General features: G+C 38.6%; 1 protein-coding gene across 1 annotated transcript; it reads left to right on the top strand.

The window, feature by feature from the left end:
- Positions 1–12,149: 12,149 nt before the first annotated feature.
- Positions 12,150–15,793, top strand: LOC104103937 (glucan endo-1,3-beta-glucosidase 8-like). Its single transcript, XM_009611904.4, has 2 exons — positions 12,150–12,892; positions 14,583–15,793. Exons 1-2 carry the CDS (start codon positions 12,573–12,575, stop codon positions 15,685–15,687), a joined length of 1,425 nt encoding a protein of 474 aa, XP_009610199.1. The 5' UTR covers positions 12,150–12,572; the 3' UTR covers positions 15,688–15,793.
- Positions 15,794–20,335: the final 4,542 nt, after the last annotated feature.

Below are 20,335 nucleotides of genomic sequence, written 5' to 3'. Positions count from 1 at the left end.
ATTGTAAGGTGAGTAATTTCTACCTAATGTAAGTTAAATATATAGATTATGGGTAGATTTTAACAAGTAAAATATGAAAAATTTAGGAGTTTGTTGAAAAACCTAGGTATTGATAAAACTGGGATTTGACCACGAAATTGATTATGGAATTGGGAATAAATTATACATTTGAGCTCGTGAGGTCATGGGTAACATTTATCTTCGAATATTTCTGGAATCCGAGCATGTGGGCCCTGGGGGTGAATTTTAGGAATCTTTCAAATTGGGTTGGGTAATTACTCTAATAGTTAAATTATGAGCTTTTGAACAATTATTGATTAGTTTGTACAATCTTTGGCTAGTTTCTGATTGTTCGGCACTGACTTGAGGCCGTTAGAGTGATTTGTGGACCGAAAAGTGGACTTGCGAGCGGGGTAAGTCTCTTGCCTAACCTTGTAAGAGGGAACTCATCCCCTTAAGTGTATTTATTGTTATGTGCTACTTGTTGTGGAGAGCTACGTACGCACGAGGTGACGAGAGTCCGTATGTAACTATATTCATAATATGTCCGGGTAGCCTTAGATTCACAGCATGCCTTTAATTGTACTATTTATACCTATCATGTGTATTAATTTTCTTGATTATGACTGAGATTGATGATTTTAATAAAAATACCGACTTAGCCTCTTACTTTGAAAAAATTGAGAAATATCTGATAAATTATAGATCTGTGTCTTCTCGTCTCACATGTGCTTCCGCGAGCGAGGTAAATTTCTCTACTCTTATGGGATCTGGCCGTTCGCCTCGGCAGTGAAATAAATTACTTTTATGGGATCGGGTCATTCGCCTCGGCAGTATGGTAACACTACTCTTATGGGATCGGACAGTTCGCTTCGACAGTATGGTAAGACTATTCTTATGGGATCGGGCCGTTCGCCTCCGTAGTACTGAGTACCACTATTCCTATGGGATCGGGTTGTTCACCTCGGCATCTTCGTGCTTAATATTTGAGATTGGATTTGGTTTGGTAACAGTTGAGTTAGCGCCTTCAAGGCCGGTTATGACATGTTTAGTGATTTGATATAGACTCATGTGTGGAATTACTGTAATTACTTTTATTTGCTTCGTTGTCACTTGTTGTACACTCACCATGTCCACTTTAGGTATTTCTATACTGTTTGACCTCTAGTAAGTGTCAAGTCAACCCCTCGTCATTACTTCTTCGATATTAGACTAGATACTTATTGGGTACACATTGTTTTTCGTAAGCACGCTACACTTCTGCACTAAATGTACAGGTACTGAGACTGGTACTACTAGTGGTCACACGGGCGCGTAGCCGCACTTCTACAAAGATTTAGTGGTGAGCTACTTGCCTTGCTACGATCTGCAGCACTGGAGTCTCCTTTACCTTGTTTATTATTTTTGTCTATTACCTTTCAGACAATAGTTGTATTAGTTTTGTATATTCTCTAGATTGCTCATGCACTTGTGGCACCGGGTTTTGGGGGCTTTTAGCATTTATGTACTATTGTACTTATCATTACTGTCACTCCAGTATATGTATTTATTATCATTACTGTCACTCCAGTATATGTATTTATCACGCTGGTATTTTGTTGAGAAAAGAGTATGTACGGTTACATGAGACCTTACTTATTTCGTTCTTTTAGAAAAAGGGAAAGTTTTGTTTTAAATGTTAAAAAGGGGTAATTAAATTGTAGGTTCACTTGTGGGCTTGCCTAACGGCAGCGTTAGATGCCATCGCGGCCTATTATGGCTTATGGGTCGTGACAAACGTGACGACCACCAATCCCAGACCTTCGCGAACGCGAAGAGCAAAATTCCCAATCCCCAATTCCTTCTCCGGGAACACGACTCCACCTCCGCGTTCGCGAAGAAGGAAACCAGAACCAGCAATATTAGAAATTTCAGACTTAGCTCCGGGTGGTCCGAAATTCACCCGAGCCACCTGGGACCCCGTCTAACTGCACCAACAAGTCCCTAAACATAATACAGATCTGCTCGAATCCTCGGAACACATAAAAAAATATCGAAACTAAGAATCACACTCCAAAACCAAATTGATCAACTTATGAACTTCAAATTTCTTCAATTAGCTCCGAATGACAACTCGGAATGACGCCAAATTTTGCGTACAAGTAATAAATTGCCATACGGACCTATTCCCAAGCTCGAAATCGCAAAGGGGCCTCGATTATGCCAAAGTCTACTTCAAACCAAATTTAAAGAACTAGAAAACTTCAATGCGCCAACTTTCAACATTAGGCGCCGAAACACTTCCGGATCAGCCGAAACTCGATCGAACATACGCCCAAGTCCAAAATCATCATACGAACCTATTGGAACTATCAAATTCCGGTTCCGGGGTCGTTTACTATAAATGTTGACTCAAGTCAAACATGGTCATCTTAGGCCACTATTAAGGAACTAAGTGTCTGATTTCAAGCCGAACCCTTCCAAACTCACACCAACCATTCCCGCAAGTCATAAAATAGTGAAAGCACATACAGGGAGTATTAATTAAGAAAATGGAGATCTAGAAAGTAAAACGACCGATCGGGTCATTACATACTCAAAAGTCAAACCTTGATCAACTCTTCCAACTTTAAGCTTCCAAATTGAGAGTTACTCTTTCAAATCAATCCTGAACCTCTCAGAAATCAAAATCAATCATACACGCAAGTCATAATACATCATATGAAACTATTCAAAGTCTCGAACCACATAACAAAATGCCAGAGCTCAAAATAACTGGCCGTGTTGTTACTGAGGGCATTCGATCTATATCAACTCAAGAAAGCATATTGTTCTTAACAACCCGCTCTTTTATTTCTCTATGACAATTGTACAATCAAGCTTTGGGCCTTCATTTTCATAGATTATTGAATAAAAATATTTCCCTCTCTTTACTCATTCAATTTTATATTTATCTCAATTGTTTAGCTATTTTTGGTTGAATTGATTGTCTGTGGCCTACTTTACAATTTTAATTGATTTAGCCTAACAAGAAAATTTTAGGTTAAACAGTAAGAGAATTTTAGTTATATAACAAATACATGTCATGTGTTTATAGATTTAATATAAATTTTAGATAATAATGATTTTTACATGGAAAATATCTCATTTTAGGAAATGCGGGAACCTTATCCATAGAGGTGTGAATGGAGACAATCCTACTTTCAAGTCAGATTATAAGTTGTTTGTCTAGCTCAGAAAAGCAACTTTGTTAAAGGGGTTTTTTAAATAAAAAGAATTGTGGGGGTAAGGGAAATGAAGGAGGGGATTATGTTAAAGGGGGTTAAACTTAAGTACTATCACTAACAGGTGGTTGTTACTCATTGTATCGTATTGTATTATTTTTTTAAAATAATATTTGTTTTGATTGTTTAGTTAAAATTGATTGTATTGTATTGTTAAATTTATCATTTCGAAACAATGAAAAGACCCATTTTTTGAAATAACCGATTTGGTGTGGTGGGATTGTTTCGTTTTTTTCCCAATTATGCCCTTCTTTATTACTCCATAATTCTATTTTACCTTTTATCTTCTTTTTTTTATTTTTTATTTTAACTTCAAATCTCCGACCTATAACGTACTTTGTCTTCCTCCCATTTTTTCATAGCTGCTTCTGTCGTTCTTTGCCAACTCCACGGTGAGAGATAACAAGAATAAGTTCTGTCATTCTTACCTAATTTGTCTTCGTTCATTTCACGGTCTGTATTTTTTACTTAATATTTTACTTTATTTACATAAAGTTAATTGATTAATTTGTTTATAAGATATAATTGGAGATAAATTAATAGAAATTAGGGTTTTCTTAAATTATTTTTATGCGCAATTCTTGATAAATTTAATATTTAAAATAATTGAGGGTATTTTAGTAAACTTATCAGTTACAGTACAGTACGATACAATTAAACCAAACAGAAAATATGTTATTAACAATAACAAACAATACAATTTATCCAAACGTTGTATTCATAAAACGATACAATACAATACGATACAATACAATATATTATAAAACGATGGGTAACAATGATCCAAACTGAGTGTAACCAAAACCCGATTTCAAATTAAGGAATCATATTCGTTGTAAACCAAGAAACGAATTATGAATTATTTTTCAAATTTTCAATCACTTTTCTGTTATAATGTCCATTTGCATTATGTCTTTTTCTCCCAAAAAGATATAGCCGTTAGTTCTTGTCCCCTATCCCCTCTAACCCTAAAACCCCGTACCCGTTTCGCAACAAATGACAACTATATATTCACAAAAGTTATGTCACTTTTCAGAATCTTGTTTTGACTTTGAGGAACACTTTTCTTAAAGTCCTCTACCTCGGCCACATACTAAAGTTTTTGGACAAGTCTCCTCTCCATTTCCATATCTCTTCATTTCTCATGTTCTTGTTTGGACGAGAGTCACATGTCATAATTAAAAATTAAAGATTGAGATTTAATTATCAAAGCAAGGTCTTAACTATGGTTATGATAACAAATATTTACTTTATTTATTCTCCAAATTTTCTGTAATCCCATGATTCTATAAAAACATTACCTAATTTTTTTAAAAAAATTTCTCTTTTCCTACTTTATTACGAGCTCATCTTTTTTTTTTTAAACAGACTTTTTTCTTTGCTCAAATTCATAATCTTTATATTTTGAGGTAATCTTTTATTGATTCTTTGTTGTATTCTCTTTTTCTTTAATTTGTTCACTACTTCTTTTCTTTTTTTCTTTTAACAACTGACAAATCAATGAATGACTCGCTAGAGTTTTAATATTCTACATATTTTTTTAACTTAAATTATACAAATATCTTTTTATTCTTTTAATTTTAATATTATAAGTTAATTGAATTTTGTCTTATTGTTCTCACTAAGATTAGATGCATATTTCTCTCATCTTTGATGGGAATGTAAGAAGAACTGGGAAAAAAAATAAAGAACTCGTACCTATGCTAAAAGTGAAAATTGTCAAAATAAACAAACAAACAAAAAAAAGAGAAGAAAAACTCGTAATAAAGTAAGAAAAAGAGAGATTTTTATCCAAATATATATGGATTAGATCATATTTTAACTAGAATTGTGGGATTGCCAAAATGTTTGAGAACAAATAAAGAAAATATTTGTTATTATAACCATGATTAGGATCTTGATTTGGTTAATTAAATCTTAACCTTTAATTTTTAACATTGACATGGGGCATTAATTCAAATAGGAACTTGGAGAAATGGAGAAATTAAAAAATCCACTTCATAAATGGCCATGGTGACAGGACCGGGTGGAGCATCTCTCCCGGTTGATGAATCATCTAGGCGTGTCTCTGGCACTCATTGCATTTTCGTACGAAGTCCTTCTCATCCTTCTCCATTTTATTCCAGTAATAGCCGGGTCTGATTAACTTCTGAACTAAGGATTCTGCTCCCGAGTGGTTCCCGCAAGTGCCCTCGTGGACTTTTCTCATGGCGTATTCAGTCTCTCTCGGACCTAAGCATCTAGCCAGTGGGCTGAAGAAAGATCTTTTGAACAATGCCCCTTCGACCAAGCTAAATCCTTGGGATACGATGGCAATTTCCCTGTCTTCAGATAGTCTTTGTATTTGTTTCTCCAATCCGAGGTCAAACTTGTTGAGTTTACTTCGGCGTGACCTTCTTCTACCATAGAGTTCATCAATTGCACTACTGTCCTCGAACTGAATTCATCGGAGTCGACGAACGACCCCAAGTTGGCCAGTGCATAGGCCTCACAGTTTTGATCTCGAGGTACATGCTGCAGAGTCCATTTCTTGAACTGGTTCAGGGTTACCTGTAATTTATCCAAGTATCTCCGCATCCGTTCCTTTTTTACTTCGAACGTTCCATTGACCTGATTTACGACGAGGAGAGAGTCGCATTTGGCTTCAATTACTTCGTCCCCGAGGCTCTTAGCCAGTTATAGACCTGCAATCATGGCTTCATACTCATCTTCATTATTAGTCAATTATACAGTTCTAATAGACTGTCTAATTACGCTTCCTACATGTGGTTTTAACACGATACCAAGCCCGGACCCCTTCGCGTTGGAGGCACCATTCATGAATAGGGTCCAGATTCTCGAATTAACCCCCGAGGTGAGCAGTAATTCCTTTTCAACTTCAGGTATTAAGGCCGTCGTAAAGTCGGCCACGAAGTCTACAAAAATCTGAGATTTTATGGCAGTTCGGGGTCGGTATTCGATATCGTATCCGCTAATCTCCACGGCCCATATGGCCAGTCGGCCCGAGAGCTCGGCCTTATGCATGATATTCCTCAGTGGGTAAGAGGTTACTACATATATAAGGTGGCATTGAAAGTAGGATTTTAGCTTCCCAAAGCGCTTAGCAAGGCGAGCGCTAACTTTTCTAAGTGAGGATACCTTGTTTCGGCATCGCCCAGGGTTCTACTAACATAGTAAATAGGAAATTGCGTACCTTCTTTCTCTCGGACTAAGACACCACTTAACGCCACCTTGGAAACCGCCAAGTAGAGGTATAATTGTTTGTCTGCCTTCAGAGTGTGCAGTAAAAAGGGGCTCAACAAGTATCGTTTGAGTTCTTTCAAAGCTTGTTGGCATTCGGTGGTCTAGGAAAAATTATTCTTCTTTTTCAATAGTGAAAAGAAACGATGGCTCTTGCCCAATGACCTCGAGATGAACCGGCCCAATGCGGCTATATGCCTGGTCAGTCTTTGAACCGCCTTGACATTATCCACTACGGTGATGTCCACTATGGCCTTTATTTTATCGAGGTTGATCTCTATCCCCCGATTAGAAACCATGAACCCGAGGAATTTGCCCGAACCGACTCCAAACGCACAGTTCTCCAGATTTAGCTTCATGTTGTATTTTATTTATATGTCGAAGGTTTCCTACAAATGTTTCAAATGGTCCTCTGCTCGCAAGGACTTGACCAACATATCGTCAATATAAACTTTTATTGATTTTCCTATTTGTTCTTCGAACATCCGGTTTATTAGGCATTGGTATGTGGCACCGGCGTTCTTTAATCCGAACGGCATTACGTTATAGCAGTAGGTGCCGAACTTTGTTATGAAAAAGTATTTTCTTGATCATCCGGGTCCATCCGAATTTGGTTGTACCTGGAGTAGGCATCGAGAAAACTAAGTATCTCATGACCGGCCGTCGCGTCGATCATTCGATCGATGTTAGGCAGAGGGAATGAATCCTTTGGGCAAATTTTGTTTAGATATTTATAATCCACACACATCCTTAGTTTGTTTCATTTTTTAGGTACTACCACTACGTTAGCTAACCAATCCAGGTATTTAACTTACCGGATGGATCTTATTTTTATAAGTTTTGATACCTTATCCTTGATGAACGCGTGTTTGATCTCGGATTGTGTCCTTCTCCTCTACTTAACCGGATGGTACTTTTGGTCCAAACTCAGATTGTGAGTGGTTACCTCCGGTGGGATCCCTGTCATGTCAAGATGGGATCAAGCGAACCAATAAACGTTATCTTTAAGAAAATCAATAAGTTTTTTCCTGAGCTCGGGGGTTAACCCTGTGCCAGGTATACCTTTTGATCTGATAGGTGCTCGATTAATATAACTTGCTCCAACTCTTCAATCGTTGATTTGGTGGCGTCAGTGTCATTGGGAGCTATGAATGATCTCAGGATGTTGCTATCGTCCTCATCATCCGCTCCTTGTTCTTCCTGTTTCTCTGGTTCGGCTGAGGCCAATATCAGTGATTGCTATTTATTCTCTTCTTTTTTTGTCGGTTTTGCGCTCCTCAATATTGAAACCGCAGGCACTGGGATCACTTCGTCGACAACAAACATTTCCCTTACGGTCGACTGTTCTCTATAGACTATTTTGACTCCCCCCGGTGTGGGAAATTTCAGCGCCTGGTGCAAGGTCGAAGATACCTCCCCCATGTTGTGGACACATGGCCTTCTGAATAGAGCATTGTACCTCATATCCCCCTCGATCACGTAAAATATTATTTCTTGGATTGTCCTGGTAGTGTTTACCGGCAAAGTTATTTCTCCTTTCGTGGTCTCATACGCCATGTTGAATCCGTTCAATACCCGGACTGCCGGGACAATTTGATCATGTAACCCTAATTGCTCTACGACCATTGATCTGATGATGTTGGCCGAGCTACCTGGATCAATCAACAAACGTTTAACCTGACATTTATTGATAAGTACATATATTACCAGTGCATCGTTGTGAGGCTGTACGATGTCCTCTACATCTTCGTCGCTGAACGAAATGGCTCCCTCCGGAACATAATCCCGGGTGCGTTTTTCCCTCGTAATAGATACTTTAGTGCATTTTATCATTGGCCCTTGGGGGACTTTGACTGCCCCCAATTATCATGTTAATCACGTACTGAGGCTCCTCTTGTTCGACCTGTATGTTGGCGTCCCTATTTCTGAAGTGATTTTTGGCCCGTTCACTTAGGAATTCTCGGAGGTGCCCATTGTTGAATAGTCGAGCAACATCTTCTCTTTGTTGTCGGTAATCTTCGGTCCTATGACCGTGAGTGTCATGATACTTACACATAAGGTTAGGATCCCTCCGGGCTGGGTCGAACTGCAATGGTCGGGGCCACTTGGTCTCTTTGATGTGCCCTATGGCCGACACGATACTTGCAGCTCCTACATTGAATTTATATTCTGATAATCTTGGTACCTCCCTACTCCCGAGCGACATGTCAAACCCATTCTTGCTCATCAAGCCCTGGCCACTAGGCCCTCGATCGCTTCTCTTCTTGTTCCTTACTGGGTGGCGCCTGGATCCATTTCCCCTTCTATCCGTGTTGTATGGTTGATATCAATCTCGGACCGGTCTTGGCTCTTGATAAATGGCTCTCTTAGGTCTATCATAGGTCCTGATGGGGTAAGCAGATCCAAATAGGGCCCCGAGTTGGTCGTCCTCGACCCTGATCTTCGACTGGTACCTTCAGGGCGGGCAGACCCTAAAGCAAGTGAAGCACTTGCTTTAGGCCCCAAGAATTTAAGGGCCCCAAAATTACTATTTCTCTATATATAGTATAGTATAATTTATATAATTATTTCTTATTGTTGATAAATTTATTTCTTTATTTTCATATTAGTGTTCAATAACTTAATTTCTTCCTCTAATTAATATAACCAAAATAGTTTTCTATCAATCTTATTTTTATATATTTATTGAATCATTTTTCTCCATTCATTAGTTAGTCACATAAATATATCCAATAATTTAATTTATTATTTATTTTTCTCACATAAATTATAATCTCCCCGTCTCAATTTATATGAAAGTGTTTGACTGTACATGAAGTTTATGAAATAAAGGAACACTTTTGAAACTTGCGATCTAAAACAAACCATAGGAACTTATATGACTAGAAATCAACTCATTAAAGGTAAAAAAATAATTAAAGTTAAATTATTTCTAAATATAAAAAGGGGACTGACTAAAAAAAGGTTGTCACATAAGTTGGGACGGAGGAAATATATTTTTTGGGTTCTCTCATTTCAGTTGTGATGCAATCACGTTTAATTTTTGTACTTTATAAAATCAAGTTCTCATTTTTTCATTATAATCGTATAATTTTTCAAATAATGATGCTCATTATATATAAGGCCATTTTATTAAGGCTTTGCTTTAGGCCTCGGATGCTATTGAGCCATCCTTGCCTGTTGTGGACGTCGGCCCAGGTTACCGCCGGGTACTCCACCAAATTTTATTTTAGCTGTTGAGAGGTCACAGAACTTCGGGGGTTGAGCCCATGAGTGAATGCCTGAACAGTCCAATCATCTGCAACTGGTGGCAGGTCCATTCGTTCCATCTGGAATCTTAATACGAACTCCCTGAGCATCTCGTTATCCCTTTATTTGACTTTGAAAAGGTCTGACTTTCTGGTCTCGACCTTGATGGCCCCGGCATGGGACTTTAAGAAAGCATCCGCAAGTATAGCAAATGAGTCAATACAATTGGGAGGCAAGTTGTGATACCATATCATCGCTTCCTTGGATAAAGTTTTCCCAAATGTTTTCAGCAACACCGACTCGATTTCATCATCTTCCAAATCATTCCCTTTGATCGCGCATGTATAAGAGGTCACATGCTCATTTGGATCCTTGATCCCATTATATTTGGGAATGTCGGGCATATGAAACCTCTTTGGGATCAGCTTTGGTGCCGCACTCGGAGGAAAAGGCTTCTGGATAAATTTTTTGGAGTCCGGTCCCTTTAATATCGGGACTGCTCCCGGGATCTGGTCGACCCTGGAGTTGTATATTTCCACCTTCTTGTTGTTGGCCTCAATATTTTTCTCGCCCGACTCCACTCGTTTTGTCAACACTTCGAGCATCTTCATCACCTCTGAAGTTACCTCGGGCTCGGCTTCACCCGGTCTCTCGGTAATTTGTTCATCTCTTCGAGTGCTTTCCCGGGATTGTTCATGCTCAACCCTGTTGAGGGCGTGGCTTTGATTCTGCAACTGTGCTATTGCCGCTTGTTGAGCCTGCAATATTTCGAAAATCTATCGTAGGCTCACCCCATCACCTTCACCTTCGAGCGCTTCTCGAGCTGTTGGTCGGTGTCCCCCGCGAACATTATTTTCGGGATCAGTTGGCAAATTGATGTTGACGGCCACCTGCGAGTTAGCATCGACCGGGTAGGCGGTAGGGACTCCATTGGGATCGGCAGGAAGCACATCATTACTGGGGCACCATATTATATTTTCATCGTGATGGCCTGGCTCAGCGTCAACATTCAAGTGAGCACACTGAGAGTTTGACATTTTTAGGGTGACCTAGAATTAAGATTTCACATAAGCGTAAAATAGGGCGCGTTACGGAGATTCGTATCAAATCACCACTATTATCCTTAGCTCTATGGTGGGCGCCAAATTATTTATTCTAAAATTGGATAATAATAAAATTTGTACGCGGTTTAAAGGATACGTGGTCTAATTCAACACGAATAGTTAAGAATAACAGATAAAGGAATTAAAGATGAAATAAATGATCAAACCAATCGCAATGTTATGACCAAGCTTGATCTTAGATTGAACAATGAATTCGTCCTCGATTAGACCCTCGATTCAAGCCCAGTCGCGAATGAAAAACAGAACAAGTGAGTAATGCCTTTAACATTAGCTAGAAGACAAAACTAAGCTTTTATTCTTTTGAATTGCTTGTTACAATGTGTTAGATCAAAGAAAAACTTCCCCTTCATATAGTAGGAGAATTTTAGTCTTAGTATAAGTCTACAAAAGGTAAGAATTTTCTTTTTCCGGTAACTATTGATCCACAATCGATATTGAGCGGAATTCGTGCCGTAATATCCGGTTGAGGGAGAATATTACGACCCCCTATCCTTCATGCATAACCGTTCACCGCGTCTCCCGAGGTCAAGAAGTTATACTCGATCCGAGGTGCGTTGCTTAACCACGTTCGATGTCGGACACACCGTTCAGTTTTCCTAGGTCTCGATATGGGAGGTTTCTGGCCTCGATTATAATGTCGTCGATCCGTGCTTCCCCTTCGTTCTTTTATCGGGGAATCGGGGAAGACATTACCCCCGGATTTACCCGTATATATCCATCCTAATGACTTGTGATTCGTCCATATATTTTTCCTTTTTACAATTAAGAAGAGCTCAAAAAAGAAGATAAATCACAATAGTGGCGCATTAAAAATTCATTATTAAGAATAAAATATTTAAAATAAAAATGTTGTTTTAACAAAAAAATTAATAATATTCTAAGCGTTTTACACGTCAAATATTTCCCGAAAACATAGTTTATCCTCCGAGTTGGTGTTATAGTAATTTTTTCGTTTGTTATTTTTTTAAGTGTGACATCACTTACACAAAATCTTGCGTACGCCACTGCTTATGATTACATCCTTTGCATGTTAGTTTTTCTTTTAAGAACTTACACATTTTAAAGTTTGAATATATTTTTTAAGTATTTAAATAATTTTAAAAAAAATTATACTAATAAGAGATTTTAAAAAATAAATAAGAGATTTACGTGCAATGTACATAAAAGACAAGCATCGGAAGCACTAGGGCCTTTCAGTTCAAATAATCTGTTTGTTAGTAGTATTATTTATAAATAGAACTAATGGAATTTATGTGTTTGAAAATATATCCCAGTTCCCAACTTCCATCACGGACACGGAAATCTCCTAATTTAATAGAGGTTTTACTCAACCCATAACCTTGAGCAGTTCTTTTCTCTTATGTCTTTTGGTTTAATAAAGAAACCTTCATCAACCATAACCCCTACATAAAACTCAATATTTTCCCTTCTCCCTCCTTTCTAACAAGAGGGGTTTTTATCCAACGATCCCCACGTTTTGATTGGGTCAACTCAAACTCTTTTTTTGGCAGTTTCATATCAGAAAGTGGTGGTTTTCAGGCTATTTGAGGAGGTTTTTGGGTTCCCACCCACGTTCTCTTGATTCTTATACCCTTTTTTTCTTGATAAAAATCAATTATTTTCTTCTGGGCTTGTCTTCTTTCCGTCTCTAATTCTTTGCTAGAATATTCAAGATTCTGAATACCCATTTTCAAAGATGTTGAAAGTTGGGATATTTGTGGTTTGTTTATTGTATTTGAGTGGGGTGGAAGGGCTAGGAGTGAACTGGGGAACAATGGCAACGCACAAGTTGCCACCAAAAACAGTGGTGCAGCTGCTGAAGGACAATGGTATTGGGAAGGTGAAGCTGTTTGATGCAGATCAATCAACCATGAGTGCTCTTGCTGGTAGTGATATTGAAGTTATGGTTGCCATTCCCAATGATCAGCTTTCTGCTATGAATGATTATCATCGAGCTAAAGATTGGGTCAGACGCAATGTCACCCGCTACAATTTCAAAGGAGGTGTCAATATCAAGTATGATTCATTACACCTTTCTTTTTTGTTCTATGGTTTGCTCTTGGTTAATTTGATGTGTTTTATGATCTATACTGATGATCTGCACCACATTGAGCATTTGTTGAAGGAGTGGCTTCTCTTGTGCTCTTCCTGCTTAGTCTTGCTTGTAAAGCAAATGTGGGATATGATTCCCTTTGCTCTAAATTGCTTCAAATGCTTTGTTGTTAGTTAGGAATATGTATTAAAGGAAATGACTTTGCAGATACACTTAGGCAGTAATGTGAAAAAAGGATAAAGAATCTATTTCCCCTTACAAAGTCGGGCGAGCCTTGATGCAACAGTAGAGTTGCTCTTTTCTTGGCTCATAGGTCTGGGGTTTGAGGCGTCGGAACAATCTCTTTGTTCTCTCCGTAGGAGGGCGAGCCCTGATGCAACAGTAGAGTTGCTACTTTTGTGGCTCATAGTTCAGGGGTTCGGGGCATGGAAACAACCTCTTTGTAGAAATGCAAGAGGAAGGTGGCATATGATATACGTCCACCCTTCCCCTATGCCCGCACTAGCCACAAAGCATTTCTTTCACGAGTTAAGTCCTTTTGAGTGCATATTCTCTTTTCCAAAATTTTCTTAAAAAGTTACTGCTTTTCCCTTTTGGAATGTAGTTATCCAAATGGGAGAACCATTGCTAGTATATGTTTCCTTCAGTATTCATTTTCAGTTCTTTTTAGTTGCAAATAACCAACCTTTGTGTGGTCTATAGAACATGTTCCAGTGCGAGAACGTACAATTTCTGGTTCATCTTTAAGCAGAGGATCTTTTGTTTTGGGGAGAAAAAAAAGATGAAGTTCAGGAGGGTTATTGAAGAGCAGCAGTATGATTATTCTCTTATTTGCTATCATCATTTTGACTCTTCCTGTCTATTCTTTGTGTATTCACTTTAAACGTAGGGTTTTACTTTGAAATTAAGCTAGTGTTTGGTTGAAGTTATGGTTAGCTTTTGGTTTCGAACCCTGCCATAGACAAAAGCCTGCTATTTGAGTGGATACAGGTAGAGGTGGGGCCGAGTTTCGAATTGTGCGCCACTGGTTCTTGGAAATTTCTCAATTATCCAGAGAAAAAGAAAAGAAAAAAAGAAAAAAAGTAGTTATGATTAGCTTGATCCTTATCTTTTAGGAAACAAAGTGAAGGAAGATAGTGAGATATATTTCTGCTTTCCTTATATTAAAAAAAGATAGTGAGATACATCCATGAAATCCAATCACTTGGAAAGTCTTATGGCTTTGAAATGGTATATAAAGTATCGGATAGTATGATCAAACAATACTCACTTTAAAAGCCAAACTATGCATTTAATTCTGCAGTACGTATGACTCTTCAAACTGTACTTTAACTTCTTTCCTTTGTATGTGAGAATCCTTTGTCATCTGTATTCTGTACTGGATCTTTAGTTCTGTCATTCGAAGTAATGAAATATAAGACCATATAGCATTAATAAATGGCCCTTCAAAATTGAAGAGATCATTTCGTAGACAGATTTGTGTTTGTATTGTGTAAAAGCATTTTATTGCTACTGTTTTTTTTCTAATAGCTCTGCACCCACTTTTATCAATAAAATATTGCTGACAGTTCACAGCAGAAAAGTATGTAAGTGCATTTCAAACATTTATATAGTTCCATCTAGCTGATTTCTGTACAAAATTTATGTCTGCAGGTATGTTGCAGTTGGTAATGAGCCTTTCTTGACATCGTACAACAACTCCTTTATTAACACGACCTTCCCAGCACTTGAGAACATCCAAAATGCTCTAAATGAAGCAGGACTTGGGAACTCCATAAAAGCAACTGTACCTCTAAATGCCGATGTTTATTTCTCTCCAGAGAGCAATCCCGTGCCCTCTGCTGGGAGATTCCGACAGGACATTAATGATCTAATGACCCAGATGGTGCAGTTCATGAACCAGAACAACGCACCTTTCACAGTAAACATTTACCCCTTTTTGAGTCTTTATGCTAATGAGCATTTCCCTGTTGACTTTGCCTTCTTTGATGGAGCCAGTAACCCCATTCTTGATAAAGGAGTCACATACACCAATGTATTTGATGCCAACTTTGATACCCTAGTTTCAGCTTTGAGGGCAGCAGGTGTTGGCAACATGACCATTCTTGTTGGGGAAGTTGGGTGGCCCACGGATGGTGACAAAAATGCCAATGTCAATCTTGCTTATCGGTTCTATAAGGGGCTGTTATCCAGGCTTGCAGCCAACACGGGAACGCCTCTTCGGCCTGGATATATTGAAGTTTACTTGTTTGGGCTTATCGACGAGGATGGTAAAAGTATTGCTCCTGGTAACTTTGAGCGCCACTGGGGAATCTTCCGGTATGATGGACAGCCAAAGTTTTCCATGGACCTTACAGGTCAGGGACAAGATAAGTTTCTCGTAGGTGCACAAAATGTGGAATATTTACCTAAGAAATGGTGCATGCTTAATCCGAATGCCAAGGATTTGAGCAAACTTGCAGATAACATCAACTATGCTTGCACATTCTCAGATTGCACAGCATTAGGATATGGTTCTTCGTGCAATGGTTTGGATGCAAATGGTAATGCATCATATGCTTTTAATATGTATTTCCAAGCTCAGAACCAAGGAGATTTCAGTTGTGGTTTTCAGGGTCTGGCAATGGTAACGGATCAGAATATATCTCAAGCAAACTGTAATTTCACCATCCAGATAGCTTATTCTTTCTCTCCAAAACTATTGCCAGGCCCCGGGGTCATCGCATTTCTTACTGCCTTCACATTTATTTTACTATAGATAGATTATATTTGTGTAGATTATTTATTTGCGACCGTGATTGTATTTGACATTTCTGGGTACTAGCTGATGCTTTAATAAAAGTTCAGATTATCTTTATCTAAAAGTTAAAAAGTACGGGTGTGTTTGGTACGAAGGAAAACATTTTCCGGAAAATTCCAGTTTTTCCATGTTTGGTTAGTTTAAATATTTTGGAAAACATGTTTACTCATGAACTCATTTTCCTCAAATTGGAGGAAAATGTTTTCAGGAAAAATATTTTTCAAAACTCTTTTTCAACTTTCCCCACCTTATTCCCCATCCCCACCAACTCACCCCCACACCCCCACGTACCCACCCCACCCAACCCCGCCCCACCCTCACCCCCACCAACCCTAAATAGAAATATTTTTTAATAGTAATTTCTTTTCATATTATAGATAGAGTACTTTTTTTTCATTTCAACAAATAAGTATTTTCTTTTAATGATATAAAAAAAATAGTTTTTTTTTTAATTTTAACAAAAAAATACTTTATTTTCATGATGTAGAAAAAATATTTTCTTTTATTTCAACAAAATGATGTAGTAAAAAGTATTTTCTTTCATTCCAACAAAATGATGTAGTAAAAAGTATTTTCTTTCGCTTCAACAAAAAATGTATTTTTTTTTCATGATTTAGAAAAAATATTTTCTTTCATTTAATACAAAATGAGTACTTTATTTTTATGGTGTAGAAAAAGTACTTTCCTTGTCAACCAAAATAAGTATATTTTTTTTAGTTATGGAGCACAAATTTCAACGTTATTTTGCGTAAAAAAGTAAAACAACACATTAGTTTCTTTAGATTTGTGTGAATTTTTAGAAGAAAAATTAAATTCTTGATGAAAATATAGTCCTGAAAACGTAGGGTATTTGCTGGGGGGGGGGGGAGGGAGCACTAGAAACATGGGGACTTGGGGGAAGGGGGTGAGGAGAGTAGCATAAAAAATTAGTTTCCTAAAAATAAATTTATACTCACTAACCAAAAATTAAAAAATATTTTTTAGAATTTTTTTTTCACTTTCCAACCAAACAAGGGAAAATAAGCGATAAAATCGCTCATTATTTAAGAAAACATTTTCCTTCGTACTAAACCCGCCCTATTTCAGATGATGTTTTGGTTTCAACTTTTGATGGATCATCATCTTGAAGTCCTCTTTTACCGTGTACTTTTTAGTTATTGGGGAAACTTCTACTGTAGAAACATATTAAGTTTGAGAATGTTTTTGCATTATCCTGGGATTCATGTGGAAATTACTTTACATGGATAGTAGAAGAGGCAAAAAGAAAGAAGTAGCTAAGGGAGGTATAGACAGATCCTTTTTCTTTTCATTAACCATTCAGTTATTTGAAATTTACTGTCTAATCTTGATTTGGCGCCGCTTAGGTCCCTCCGTAATTCAAAATGTTAAAGATTACATGTTATTTCACCCAAAAGATAGGTAAGGTATCTCTCTGAAAATTGCAAAAACAAAAAATGTCACAGGAACAGATTTCACTTCCCCCTTTACTCGACTATAAAAGATATTCCACATGTGGTTAGCAGATAGTCCATATTAATAGGCTCAAGGTAGATATCATTTTGCTAGACTCTTATTGAAGAAAGAGAGACTATCCAGTTTTATGCCATGCATTTATGATTTCACTTTTGAGGATGAAACTAGTTACTCCCTAGCCTAATTTAGTGTAAACTAATTCAGATGTTGATAATGACACTGGAAAAGTTTGACTTCAATTTTGATAATGATCGTTGTTTACCCGATAAATGGATGGAGTTGAATTTGTACGTAGTTCTAAGGATATATGATATAGATTAATACAAATCGTAAGGATAAATAGAAATATCAAATATGGATTGCAAAGAATGCAAAATAAACAAGGTTGTAAAGAAGATGATTTTTAGGACTAAGCAAGATGAATCAATTTATGAAACTTAAAAAAGTAATTCTTGAATATAGGAGAATATGGTGCTTGAATTACAATGTAAGCCAAAATACTGCCCTCTACAGAAATGTAGTCATCCTCTTTATAGTGGAGGATCCTACTTTAGATATAATTAAAAATACATAGTGGTAAACCTTTGATAAATCAGTTTTTCCCTAATTTTCGCCGAGATTCTCTCCCTTAGTGTGTTTGCAACGACTCTTGTCTGTGAGCTCGAGCTCGATCGGCCTCGGTGTTGGTTGGTATTGCTTCTAGAACTCGATATGGACTCGGGATCAGGTGATGATTCGGACTCGATCCCGGTTGACCTCTGCCCCTTAAGTTCGAAATCATCTCATCATAGTTCGATTCAGACCCGAACTCGATAATGACTTATAACTCGGTGTTTGATCTATACCCGAAATCCGAAGCTTGTTTGTACCACCTTCGGAACCCATCTCGATATTACAAAGTCTTTCTTAGATCCATTATTTTTCGACCCCGATTAGTCGTACGAAGGCCGAAATCTATTTCGACCGTATACAAATATTTCCCTCGTTTCTCGGGAAGGATGTGATGAGAAACGATATGATTTCTCAATGGCGCGATTGGATTATAAGCTGACGTTCACATTGGGCTCGATCATGACGCACGTGATAGCTGTCCCGTCGATTTAGTTTTTCAAGGCATTTAATGCATGTCAGACGGTGGTCGGCCACCGCTGATATTGAACCGTCATTGTTTCAATCTATAAATAGCCTTTCCGTCTACCATTCATCACTTTTACTTCTTCAATCTTTAGAAAATTTTTCAAGTTCTTTTTCATCTCTTCTGCGTTTATTCGCTGATCTTTCACTCTTTTCTGCAAAATTCTTCTTCTAAACCACCAAATCTTTGTCACCTTCTTTAAATCCAAAAATGGTGAAGACATCAAAAACCGTCCCCCAAAAAGAAAAAGCTTCTTCTTCCCAATCTGCCGCCGACAAGACACCGGTGGATCCACGACCTGAGGAGTGCGTTCTGGCGGCGTGTGTTCTTACCTCCGATTTCAAACTCGATAAAGGTTCGCCGGTTCCTGGCCGATGTGAGCCCTTATCGAGATATATTTGTTCGATAACCCGGAGGCATATCGAGCAAATAAAAAAAGATTGTAACTGGGGGAACAAAGAAGTGGTAGTGCCATCTCCCGAAGAGGATATTACTACTCACGTGAGGGGTTTTTTAAGTGTGTATACTTATCCTTTCACGTTAGGTCCCCTCGACCCTATTATCATAGATTTTTGTCGTAAATACCTAATAACCCTAGGCCAGATCCATCCTTCTTTTTGGCGGATCGTTATTTTGATCCAATATTTTGTGAACAAAATCGAGGGGATGCCTTTCACCCTCGATCATCTCGTCCGATTGTACCGTCCTTGCCTTTTTCGAGGAGGGTTAATAAAACTCCAACGTCGAGCTACCAAGGCCCTGTTCTCGAGCATATACGAGGATAGGGATCGAGGTTGGATGGGCAGGTTCGTTCGAGTAAGGACTTCGGACCTGATTCCGACCGAAAAGATGCCTTTTCCCGAGGAGTGGAACATGAAGCGTAAGTGTAATTATGTTGTTATCTCCTACTATTTTGTCCTTTCATTTCCTTTCTCACCGATATTCCCCCTTTTGGGATGTAGCAGTTCCCTGGATGCCCGACGCAGTGCTGATCTCAAGAACTGGGTATGGGATCTGGTTTTGACCTCCTCATATGCCGAGCGCTCATGGCGTGACTTGTCAAAGGGCCGATGGGAGGCCAAAAATCATGGTAAGCACCTTTCTCGTATTTTTTGGTAGTTCGAACAAGATGCTTTTCACACACTTTAATAAAGTTTCCCGTATGTAGGTGTGGGCAAAGATATGGTTTTGAGGCCTTCGTCCGTCGAGGATGAGGCTTCGGCCTCTGTCCCAAAGCCGGTGAAAGATAATAAGAGGAAAAGAGCCCCCGTCCTCAAAGATCAAAAACAAAAGAAGAGGACGGCTCGTAAGCCGAACAAGAATATCATTCCTTTGACCGTAGAATCAGTTCTGCGTCTGAGGGATGAAGAAGAAGAAGAAGAAGAAGAAAATTATGGGTCCAAGCTGGCGGCCCGAACGAAGAAGACCATCGACGTTCCACAGGCAACTGGATCGATGGTGGTTCATAAGGCTCCACCTCGAACTGAGGATATATCAGAGAAAGATTCGAGCAGAGTCCCCGAGTTGTTAGAGATCGAAGATGCTTCCCATCGAAGCCAACGGATGAGGGATATGTCTAAAGGGGCTCTCCCCGAATCTCTTCGAACGAAGAGAATGCTCCAAGTGATTCACTTGGGGCAGTAGCAATCGAAGACTCACCCACCTTCCCTGCTTTTTTCGCAGGGGCGATTCGAGAAGCCCAAGCTTTGGGGGCCCTCAAATTAGAAAGGCCTCATGATGGAGAGGATCCCATTCGTGACCTGTTTACCGGTGTCGAGGACGCTACCGGTACAAGTGACGCATCAGATCTTTTTCACGGAGTGCAGCAGGCTTTGAATCAGGTAAGCCTTAAATTATATGGCATTACCTTTATGTTTGCTTTTCTTTTCTAACTTCGTTTCTTCTTTCTTTGCAGGCCGCAGCAGTTCATCGAGAAGCATGTTCTCGGTCCTGAACCGAGCTGCATCGATATGAGGCTGACCTTCAACGGGTAACGGA

This window comes from Nicotiana tomentosiformis, chromosome 3 (genome assembly GCF_000390325.3).
Source record: "Nicotiana tomentosiformis chromosome 3, ASM39032v3, whole genome shotgun sequence".
Classification (NCBI taxonomy): Eukaryota; Viridiplantae; Streptophyta; class Magnoliopsida; order Solanales; family Solanaceae; genus Nicotiana; species Nicotiana tomentosiformis.
Note: the sequence above shows the minus strand (reverse complement) of the source record. Positions and strands in the feature narration are given on the sequence as shown.

Coding starts and splice junctions, on each gene's coding strand:
- LOC104103937 (XM_009611904.4), top strand. CDS start 12,573: ATGTTGAAAGTTGGGATATTTGTGGTTTGTTTATTGTATTTGAGTGGG. Junction 12,893..14,582: donor AAAGGAGGTGTCAATATCAA/GTATGATTCATT, acceptor TTATGTCTGCAG/GTATGTTGCAGTTGGTAATG.